Source organism: Solenopsis invicta, chromosome 15 (genome assembly GCF_016802725.1).
Source record: "Solenopsis invicta isolate M01_SB chromosome 15, UNIL_Sinv_3.0, whole genome shotgun sequence".
Lineage (NCBI taxonomy): Eukaryota > Metazoa > Arthropoda > Insecta > Hymenoptera > Formicidae > Solenopsis > Solenopsis invicta.
In genome coordinates this window covers 2865477-2877345 of record NC_052678.1, presented here as the reverse complement: position 1 = coordinate 2877345, position 11869 = coordinate 2865477, and the positions used below count along the sequence as shown (strand labels likewise).

Sequence of the window (11869 nt, the reverse complement as noted above, 5' to 3'; positions counted from 1 at the left end):
TATGTTATAATACAGATCAAAATAAAATCACGTATTTTTTTATATGTGTCCGTTATTATTTTTAGAGGGTAAAACACCTCTTTGAAAAAAAGCGTTTTTTTGCGTATATCATCAAAACTGATACAAAAAAATATTCTGAATGAAAGCTGAATGATAGTTGAAGAACGTGATAAACAAATTGTTTGTGAATTTTTCTTAAAATTAAAACAAATTTTTTTTAATTTTATGTTTAAAAACGTTACATATTATTAAATATCATTGTAATAATATGGCAGTCATAAATTTATGCTTAATGAGCATTACTTATAATAAGTACTATTTTCCTTGGATTTATACAGTATACGTCTATTGATGGAAACTCTACATAAATGCTCTAAGTTCTAAAATTCTAAATATACTGCATGTAACTTTTTAAGGTATTCTTATTGTAGTCTTTTTCAAATTCCTAAAGAATTATAATTCAAGAAATAGAAAACTTGAAGAATACTTGTGCGCTACTTAGGATCTAGTTTATTATTGTCAATGTTTAAGGTTGATATTTATAGTCGATTTTTATTTCAAGACGGTCTTAAGTAATGTCTAATACGGCTCTTCTGATTGTTGATTGACAACTTAAGATAATCCTTAAGAAGGTGTGAAATGTAAAAATCGACTATGAATACCGGTCTATGAAAAGTGTCATTTCGACGATTCCAGTATTCAGTTTTCAGTCTTGCGAGTATCCGCTAAGACGCATTTACAATATTCAAAATAAGCGAACGTCCATCAAGATGCATTCTTATGCAGTTGCCCATCATGCCAAGTCTTCGAGACAATCGAGAGAGCGATCGCAAGAGATTATAAAAGAATGAGTGAGAGAGTGAAAGGACGAGCGATATCGAGCGACAGAGCGAGAGAACGGATAATCGTGTAAAATTGTGAGATATGATAGTGCGCATTGCTACTTTTCGACGCACGATCGATGGTTGATGACACTGCATCATAAGTTTGCGGCCAGTTTGACGGTTTGTTTCATAGCGGTAAGTGCTAAATAAAACAAAACAATTATTATTTTTTGGTGTAAAGACCGAGTGAGAGAACAAAAAAACGAGCGAGATATTAAAAGAGCAATCCAGAAAGAGAGAGAATAAAAGTGTGCTATCGAATGACAGTACTTCAAAACAGAAATTCAGAAAAGAAAAACAGAGTGAGGAAAATAGAATGTCATTCTAACTGAAATTCAGATCGTAATTCTTAGAAATAAAAAAATTTATTTTTATTATATAATGATAACAAAAAATGAAATTTTATGATAGATAGTATCCGTAAAAAAATAAAATTTTTATAAATTTTTATTGTATAAGAGATAATAAAGTTAAAAATAAAATAATTTAAGATTAGAATAGGTGGTAGACAGAAAGTGAACAGGAGAAAGAGAGGTGGTAAGATGACGAAAGAAGTAAGATAAATTGATAATTTTTCCAAGTTAATAATAAATGACGAATCGGTGCTTAAATTAATAAAGACTTTAGATGATAAATAATCTGTTTGATTTCAATCTGTCCATAAGATAATATAATAAATGTGTTTTGAAAGCACCTATATGTAATTTTGTGGTATTTATCATAAGAAATGATGTAATTATAATATTTTTATTTTCTCCATAAAATCACAATGGTGTGTAGCTAAAAACGTATACAATAATGTATTTACATTTTTCATTTTTTATATTAAAATATTTATATTTTATAAATAAATAAACATGACGACTGTGGGTAAGATGACTAATGGTTTTCTTTTATCAAAATTAATAATATTCTATTATGTTTTTAGTTCGTAAATTTTAGATTACTTATCTGAAATATTAGATTACCTATGTTTTTGTATCGATTTTATAATTTATCTTAGACAGCATGTTTAATCAAGGTGCTAGCTTCGTAGAGGAATTCTTTTTTCAGGTATTTCTAACCTGTTACCCATTCAAGTCTAAATCGCAATCAACGTTGCTTGATTTCTACGAATCGATACCTAAGTAAATTTTATGAACACTATTGTTAGTGTTAATACATATACATGTATATATATAAATATATATAAATATATATATATATATATATATATATATAAACTGATATGATATATATATATATATATATATATATATATATATATATACATATCAGTTAATCAGATGTATATATATAGTATCAGATGTATATATATGTATATATACAGTTATCAGATGTATATATATATATATATATATATATATATATATTAACTGATAGATTATTATATATATATATTACTGATAGATCTGGATATATAATGTGTTATCGAAAAGATAAAAACATACAATTAAAGCATATTTATATTGACTTATATTTTAAAATTTGCATTGATTTTTTCAATTCATGCGGAATACCATCTAGAGTAACGTTTCTGTTATTTTTTTGAATAACAGAATCAGAAAGGAAAAAACAATATAAAAACAAAAACAATTAGATTGTGTATGAAAAATTTTATTGGTTTATTTAAAATCATTATTCTAAATAATCATTATAAAATAAATGCTTAATAAGTTTTGTCAAATTGCTATGTAAAAAAAAGATTAATAAACATTTTTTAAAATTAAAACATTATTTCAAATAAGTAATATTAATGTAATGTTATTATTAAATAAAAATTAAATGCGTATTTTTTTTAAATTATAATCTCAAATAAATAATTAATGTAAAATATTTGAATAATACAAAATAAATATTATTTCCATAGTAAAGTTATGTAACGTATAACTAATAAAAAATAAACATTAAAAAAACATTTAAGATTATTTGCTCATAGAGAAGAAATTTGTACACTCAGGTAAATATTCAATCGTGTAAATAAGTTAAGATATAAAATTTATAATTATTTTATGTATATTAAAATGTGCGATATAATTATTCAATGTACACATAAATGTCCACATTATAATGATAGAATACGATAATTTTTCTATAAACTGTATTATATTCAAACCTACATATATGAACATTTTTGGATTAAATCATACAGATTCTTGCAATTTTGTCATTTATTTTGTATTAAATTAAATAAAATGATAGAATCATATAGAGAAGCATATGTATTCAGAAAAATATTTTATTGTTTTCAAATGAGATAGATATAAAACAATGGAAATTTATAGTTTTTAATCTGACGTCATATTTGCTATCTGATAGATATGATAGGTTCAGATAAAAAATTATATTTTTGTCTAATGTTTTTATCTTTAAATAATAAAGATGATATCACACGTGGGAGATACTCAGGAAAAAATCTCAGGAGGAATACCCCTGGAACGCAAGCAGTTGACAATGTTTTTTAAATAATTTTTAAATGTTTATTTTTATTAATATTTATTTCTTCCATTTATTTTGAAGAAAAAAATTTATTTAACATTTACTCAATATTTTTTTAATTGAATACAATATTTACAATAATAATTTTTTAAAAACAATTTTTAAATGTTTATTTAATATTATTTAAGTATTTATTTTTCATAAATTATTTACTTGAAAAAGTAATGTTAGAAAACATTTTTTTAACGTTTATTTATTAATATGTAAACATTTATTCGCTATCATTTAATTATTTAAGAAATTAATTTTAATAAATATTAATAAATTTCTTAATAAACATTTATTTTTAAGTATTTATTTTTCATGAACTATTTATGTAAGAAAATTATTTCAGTAAATATTTTTAAAATACTTATTTAATATTTTTTTAATCTTTATTTAATTTTTATATTTATTTCTTACCTGTAAAATTATGCTTATTTATGTTTATTTAACATTTAAACTAATCAGTTTTCGATTATTTATTTTAAAATCCATTTAAAAAACGTTTTAAATTATTTTACGTAATTATTTCGAACAATGATATAAAATTAAACAAAAAGAATTTTTTCATTTTTATTTAATTTAATTATTGTACCATATTGATATTTTTTCTAGTTGTAAGTTATTCTTATTTAAACGAATAATAAAAAAGTTATTTCAGATCCTATTTACTTGTGAAAATCTGTAATTAGTAAAAACTAATTTTATATGTGTTTATTGTAAATAATATTCGATTATATATGTTTCATCCTTTTGATAACATATTAACCTGATCTATCTATATACAAGTATTAACGCGGTTTTTCATTATCCGGTTAACTTATGATTAAACTTAACCTGATGTTTTATTCAATGAACTTCACCTATGGCATCATCATGGGTACAGCTCACTAAATAAAACATCAGATTGTTTGACCACAAGTTAACCAAATAATGAAAAACCAAATCTAAGTGTCTACAGATCACTGTTAGGGATCGAGTTCATAGAAATCGTAGAGGGCCAGCAACGTTTAAGAGTCGTGTCTTGTTTTTAACAAGGCTAAGAGGAAATAGATAGAATTTAAATTATGACTCTCAAAAACGTACAATAATCAAACGTACAGATCATATAATAGAACTCGACTGCTTATTGGACTTGGAGAATAGCAAAATACTTAATGTGCGAAATTATCATTTTGTTGCCAAAGAATCATTTCAGAAATGGTTCTTATAAAAGAACAGGAAAATTGATTAAACTTAAATAACAATGCTAGATGATTGTTATTGGAATATTCTTTACATACTTACTGAGCAAAAATGTAAACAGATCATATATCTTACGTCTATACCTTCAAATTATAGAAATTATAGTAATTATCATTGACTTAGAAGAAATTATACAGAAAAGATCTCTGTTTGCACTTTCAATCACAGTCTTTGGCATTTTGAATTATATGTAAGTTATTTTGTTATAATTTTTAAGAGACAAAAATAACTTGACAAATTTACTTTCACATTAGGTTCAAATATGCGTACATTGACAGTCATTTTATCACCTTGGACGTAATTATCTTAATCTCAAAAGAGGAACAAAAAAGAATCAATTATGAACACAACACTGACATACTATATGTATACGTGTGTGATTATTGCAGTTAATTTGCCAATACTAGAAATGAGTTATTGTGAGAACGAATTATCAGATAGTTCAAGAATTTGCAAAACAAGATCAGAAATGCTTAATGACGAATCTGATCGATACAGTGACGAGAAAGGTATTTTATAATTTTGTACTCTTCTGCACAGTTGTTTAGTAAGATGTACAGTTCTGAATTGTTTGTAGGTGATTTGAACTACGAAAGTAGTAGCGAGAATGCACGGAGAATATTTTTGCGACGAGAAAAAAATCACGATTTGGACGAACAATTAATTCATTTCCTTAAAATTAAAGAGAAGCAGCCTCCTAATTGGCACAGTGTACAGGAAGTGATAAATCGTCAAATTGGTAGTAACCCATTATTCCACAGAAGATTCTACGGTTCTTTACTTGCAGTAGAGCGGCTCTCATTTAGCCATAAGTTTACTGCGGTTAAGGTAAGTTATTTATCTTACATGAATAGTTTACAAATATCGAGCTACTGAAATTTATAACCGTATTATGATTATTAATCTCGTTCTGTATCATTATTTATTTTAAATTTTTTACATTTAACTAACATTTATAGGGTCATGAAGTAACTACCTTAAACTTTAATCAAGAAGGAAATTTATTGGCAAATGCTTGTGCTGATACTTCGGAAATATTTATTTGGGATTGGGCTGTGTCAAAAAAACGTTGCTTTACAAGTGGTCACACAAATACTATTTGGGATGTATGTACTTATAATTATGGTTAAAATAATGTTTATAGCAGTCATTTTAATATTATATTTCATTCCCCTAACGAAACTAGTACATCCTGAGAATATTTTAAGAATATCATAACATCAGGTTACTGATATTCTTGGAACATTCGATATACATACTATGATATACTTCGCATATTCTGCGCAAGTTCTTATTTGCACCATACAGTGATTCGAAGTATATGCTGAAACATCCTGCAGGATATTCTCAGCCGATACTTCGAATAACTGCATACAGTATATCATACCTGCAATGTACAGAATCTTCATAGTTTTTAGTTTTTAGTTTTAATCTTCATAATTCTCTAGTAAAAACAATATATTTTTGTAACACTTTAAAAAACATTTTTCTTTGTGCTTGTATTGTTTATTGATTTTAGGCATAATAGGCATTCTTGATCAATTTGTGTTGATACAGCAACGGTCAAAATATCTCTCTCTATTACATTAAAAGTCACGCTGTCTTTGAAAGCGTTCTAACTCATAGTCGATTATTGCGAGAAATATCATCACAGCCTCAGTGGTCGAGTTGGCTAAGACACCCGTACCGGAGATTCGGGAGGTCCCAGGTTCGAATCCTGGCTGAAGTGATATTTTTCGCAATAATTTCTTTACAGTTTTTTCAGGAGGGAAAAAAGTTAATATTTAATAATACGTGATATTGCTTCTCGTTCAATTTAGAATTGTGTTATGACTGAAAATTAATTTGGCGCGCAGTTCATTGAACTTGAAGAAAAAAATTTCTCAGAAATTTTTTTACTTGGAAATTTTCAAGCAGTTACCCATCCAAGTCGTAACCGAAGCAAACGTTGCTTGACCTCTGCGAACTGATCCTTAGTGACGATCTGTGAATACTTTGTATTAATACATATTTATCACGAATAGTTGGGTCAATATGTATCGAAAAGATGAAACGTGTATAATTAAAGCATATTATTTATATAAACATACATAAAATTATAGTTTTTTTATTGATTTTCACAAATATGAAATAGCATGTAAAATAATTTTTCTGTTATTCGTTTAAAATACAATACAGAAAAAGTCAATGATACAATAATTAAATTAAATACGAGAAAATTTTTTAAAAATTAAAAAAAAAAATTAGTATAATCAGCGAAGTGTATTTATAATATTTTTAACATATTCTTGCAATATGAAAAATAATATATGAATAGTCTGAGCATATTATAGATATTATTCATACATTCCGCAAGAAAACAAAATATTCATATGATATCGTCTTCTGTTAAGGTTTTTAGCAAATTAATTTTTTTTAAATTGTATTTATTTAGGTCAAGTGGTTACCATTAAACACGGAACGTTTGGTCACTTGTGCTAGTGACGGGGTACGTTTATTGAATCTTAACTCTAACATTTCGGAAATATTAGCGGTATACGACGGTTATCGACCGAGAAAATTGGCTGTTCATCCTGAAATGCCCAATACGGTCTTTTCTGCTGGACAAAAAGGGAAGATAGTTTCAATAGATGTCCGAGAGAAAGAAAGAATCGAGTAAGTCACATATAACAATATTTTGTTACAAAATTACATATTTTTAATTTTCCATTGTTTAGAATTTTTCAAATTTAAAATTCTGTTCAAAATATCATTAAAAATATTATTTTATCTTTGTTTAACATTAAATAACAAACATAAAATAATATCTTTAATGTTTCTGAACCGCTCCATAGAGTAACAACCGATTTATCGAAGAAATATTTCGATATGAAAATTTCGTTTAAAAAACCATATTAAAAAAGTTAAATGAATAAAAAGTTAAACAACAAAGAACATTTGAGTGTACATACATTTGTATAATAATACTTTCAAGTTTAAAACCAATTATATACCATATAATTAAGTGCTAAAATGTATCTTGAAAAAGTTTTGAAGTGCTCAAAAGTAAGAATGTCTTATAATAATTGTTAGCTATTGTGTATTGGCATATTAGAGCCAGTAAAAAACGGCGGATTATTAAACAAATAATTTCATAAGCAATTGTTAGTATTTATCAACTAATAATGGAGATAATAGAGATAGACCGTAGTAGCCACAATACCCTTTTTTCCTCTACAATAAAATTTCTTAGTCTTAAAATGTTAAAACTAATAACAAAACCATATTAACATCTTAAGATATTACTTAATAAATAATAGTCAATTAGTGATTAGATAAAAGTAAATAAGGAACGCTACGGTCCTGAGTGTCATATAAACAAGAGCGTTTAACAGTATATTCATATTTACCAGTGTATTCGTTAACCTCAACCAATATATTCATATTTTTATTCCTTGTATGTACATACACACAGCACATAACACTTACTTATACGTAATTAATATTATATACATATATAATTAGATATAACATTAATTTTTGTGTAAAATATATAAGTAATCTTTATCCACAGGTTACTTACTGTATACAGGGAAGGTACTGAATCAAAGATAGATCTATTCAATATACATTTTAATCCTTTAGACAGTAATGAATTTTGTGTCAGCGGCTACTGCCAATATGTAAGGGTATACGATCGGCGACAAGTTCAGCAGCCGCTTTGTACATTGTGTCCCGATCATTTGGTACGCTGCATTGTATCTATTCAATTTCAGCCATTCTATAGCGAAAAAAATCCAACAATATTTAAAGCAGTAGTGTAATTTATTCTTCTTATGTGTTTAATTTTACATACGTATAATTTAAATGATTTAGAGGAATCAATATAAGCATCACGTACTATACTGTGTATATAATCATGATGGAACAGAAATTGTTGCATCGTATGGACCATACGAGGACGTTTACCTATTTGATAAAAAAAAAATTTTTATAAATGAATCAACTGTAATGATAGATAGAAGATACGTTCGTAAACTTCAGGATGCCAGAATATCAATGGGTATGTTATACACAAAATAAAATTGTATTACATTATGTACAAGAGATCGGAGCCAGATACCATTCGAGGTTGGTTGTCTACAAAATCAGTCAGCATTTGGCAGGGCACTGTTTCTTCTCTGTAATATAAATTGTTGGTACAGATCGGTATTCATAATCAATTCTTATTTTAAGTCTTAAGTACGTAATGTTTTAAGATACGACTCTCTAAATGTTCTAGGTCATATAGAATTCAATTACTTAGTTTATAAAAATCTTATTATCAAACAAATTTTAGAAAGTATATTTATATTTACTATATTAATTGCATTGCAGGGAACTACATATAAATATATAATAAAAATACTAAGAATATATATAATATATTTATAATTTTTTAGTTTTCCAAAACTACTGAATTTAACAAATTTAAATATTATTTCCAATTTATTTTAAATAATGAAGTTAAAGTATTTTCTTTAGAAATTATATATAAATTTATTATTTAGTACTATTTAAAAAACTTTTTTTATCATTTTATTATATTTTTAACAACCATTTCAAAGAGATTGCAGATTTTTTCAACAATTTTTCTACAAGATTTCAAGTACAGGATTTGCGTATATTTTGCTTTTCTAAAGTTGTTTAAAAAATGTTTCATTTTTTGGACATATTTCATAATTTTTGTGAAATGTTTCATTTTTTGGTTAAAATACTATGTACATAATGTTTTAAAATATTATATTCATATTTGTCTAAAAATCTCTTTAAATATTGTGACAATTAAATCTGGTCTTCCGTATCCTCGATTAAAAATTTTTTTTTATTTTTATGCCTTTATGTTTTAATAGAAAAAAACTAAAATTTAATAAACAGATTTTTTAATTAATTTTATCCCAAAGCAGGTTTTATTTTTAAAGATCTTTCTATTTAGTATATTATACATGTATTTGTATCTCTCAATACGCGCAGAAAAATGGTAATTGGAATCGACGTCAAATAAACATTGAATAGTGTCGAATTTATGATTTTAATGCCATTTCAATGTCAATTTGATTATCATGTCTCGCCGAGCTCTTTTAAACTTTGTATAATCAGGAATTGATACCTTAAATATGGCTGATATTTATAATAAATTTTTATTTCAAGACTCATAAAATGCTAATATGATTTTGATTAGTTAATGACATATTAAGATAGATAAGTACTTAAGACAGTCTTAAATATAAGAATCGACTATGAATATTGGTCTACGTATTAATATTTTGTATCACATTGTTATCTGCTAGAAGCTAAGGAAGCCATTTTCTTTGGACCTAAAAGCGAATATGTAATATCTGGAGCTTGCTGCGGTTATTTATTCATTTGGGACAAAAATACGAAAACTCTTGTGCAACAGCTGAAAAATAATTATAAAGATGTGAGATTCCCATTTCTTAAATCTGATAAACAAGTTCATCTTTCTTGCCATGTAGAAGAGAAAAGAGTGGTTCCTTTTCATTAACTTATTTAATTTATAGATATTCTATTTAAAGGCACATCCATTTTTTCCTATTCTTGCAACACAAATGAATGACGATATCGGAATATGGATGCCTTGCCAGAAAAATTTCCGGATAAGGAATCATTCGCTTCTGTACGTATATACAGAGGCAGATATAATTTTTTAAATACATTTTTCGTTTTTTGCGTTCTTCTTTTTTTCACAGTATCATTTAATAAGATTTACAATTTTTAATATCACGTTCCTAAAAGTGCAATGTGTAAGCAGTACAACGTTACACATTATAAATTATACTGATATGTTTATTGATAAATGTATGATTCATGTATTTCTTTTTTTTACATAGACATCAAGTGGAGAATGAGAATGGAAAAAATAGCTAATGTAAGTAGTTATATAATGATTAATTATTTAGTTGGATTTTAAAGAGATTTTAATGAGAGAAAATGTATAAAAAAATGCATACCATAAGCACTTTTGTAATGGCAGATTGAATATTTAAACATCTTCGTGTTCTTCTAATCTACATTGTTTTATTTGAGATGTGATTATGGAAATAAAGATGAAAGCTTGGATAACTTCAACACATCATCTGAAGATAGTTCTAATTAATTCTTACAACACAATGTAAAAACACCATATATCAGCATGTCTCCGGAACCTGCGCCTAAACGTTTATTGCATTTTTAAAATAATTAAAAAATTCTCTTAAACTTTAGGAATATACATTTAAGATTGTAGAACAAATGTGTTGTATTTTAAACAAAATAAATTGTATAACTTAATTATTAAAGTTTAATTGCAAAATAAACGAGTTGTTTTTTTCAAAAATAAAATCTTTTTATAATAAATGTACGTATAATAGAAATGAATCTAACAATAAGTTTTTTTAATTTAGACATTCTACTATAAAAAAAAAAAAAAAAAATTTAAATTCTTCAAAAAATATAATTATTCGGACACATAAGAATAAGTGATTTTCGAAAAATCGAGTGTCACAAAAAATAATCAGGAAAAATAATCAACCTCCGATTTCAATAAAATGTTGTAAAGCTTTATTTGGAGTTAAAGTAGAAATTTGTAAAGGGATTTTTGGCGATCCCATGATAAAAACATTTTTTAAAGATAAAATGAAAAAAAAATTTAATGTTTATGAAAACAAAATATAAATAAATTACATTCAGATGCGGATTAGTATCATTTATTATTAAATTGATTATTCAATTTAATAACGTGATATTACTAAACGTGTTCAACTTGGAACTGTGTTTCACCATCGAATAATTTATTTGGCGCGTACTTTAGTGAACTGAAAAAGTTTATAAAATCACGCAATAATACATATAAACATTAACAAGAAAAAAGACGTAAGCGTTCCGTCCGATTTTGATGACCCTTTAATATGTTGTAATAGATCAAAATAAAAAACACGTATTTTTTTATATGTGCCCGTTATCATTTTTAGAGGGTGAAACACCCCTTTGAAAAAAAGCGTTTTTTTGCGTATATCATCAAAGCAGATACAAAAAAATATTCTGAATGAAAGCTGAATGATAGTTGAAGAGTATATGATAAGCAAATTGTTTGTGAATTTTTCTTAAAACTAAAAAAAAGTTTTTTTAATTTTATGTTTAAAAACGTTACATATTATTAAATATCATTGTAATAATATGGCAGTAATAAATTTATGCTTAATGAGCATTACTTATAATAAGTACTATTTTCCTTGGATTTA

At 25.7% G+C, this 11869-nt stretch overlaps 1 protein-coding gene and 1 non-coding gene across 4 annotated transcripts; both read left to right on the top strand.

Moving 5' to 3' along the window:
* The first annotated feature begins 888 nt into the window (after positions 1-888).
* Positions 889-10945, top strand: LOC105200664 (DDB1- and CUL4-associated factor 8). Of its 3 annotated transcripts, none has more exons than XM_039457927.1 (11): positions 889-1019; positions 4865-5119; positions 5188-5438; positions 5570-5716; positions 7045-7265; positions 8164-8335; positions 8466-8652; positions 9923-10050; positions 10151-10266; positions 10481-10518; positions 10677-10945. In XM_039457927.1, exons 2-10 carry the CDS (start codon positions 4951-4953, stop codon positions 10515-10517), a joined length of 1428 nt encoding a protein of 475 aa, XP_039313861.1. In that variant the 5' UTR covers positions 889-1019; positions 4865-4950; the 3' UTR covers position 10518; positions 10677-10945. The 3 variants fall into 3 exon arrangements, with proteins under 3 accessions (XP_039313861.1, XP_039313860.1, XP_025992881.2); XM_039457926.1 differs by having other exon boundaries at positions 890-1019; positions 9920-10050; positions 10697-10945; XM_026137096.2 differs by having other exon boundaries at positions 891-1019; positions 9920-10050.
* Trnas-gga lies at positions 6264-6339 on the top strand. The gene has a single exon. It is a non-coding gene; the product is annotated as a tRNA-Ser (tRNA).
* Positions 10946-11869: the final 924 nt, after the last annotated feature.

Excerpts from the sequence above, each read along its gene's own strand:
- LOC105200664 (XM_039457926.1), top strand. The coding sequence starts at position 4,951 with ATGAACACAACACTGACATACTATATGTATACGTGTGTGATTATTGCA. Across the intron at positions 5,120-5,187 it reads TCGATACAGTGACGAGAAAG|GTGATTTGAACTACGAAAGT; the intron begins GTATTTTATAAT and ends AATTGTTTGTAG. Across the intron at positions 5,717-7,044 it reads ACACAAATACTATTTGGGAT|GTCAAGTGGTTACCATTAAA; the intron begins GTATGTACTTAT and ends GTATTTATTTAG.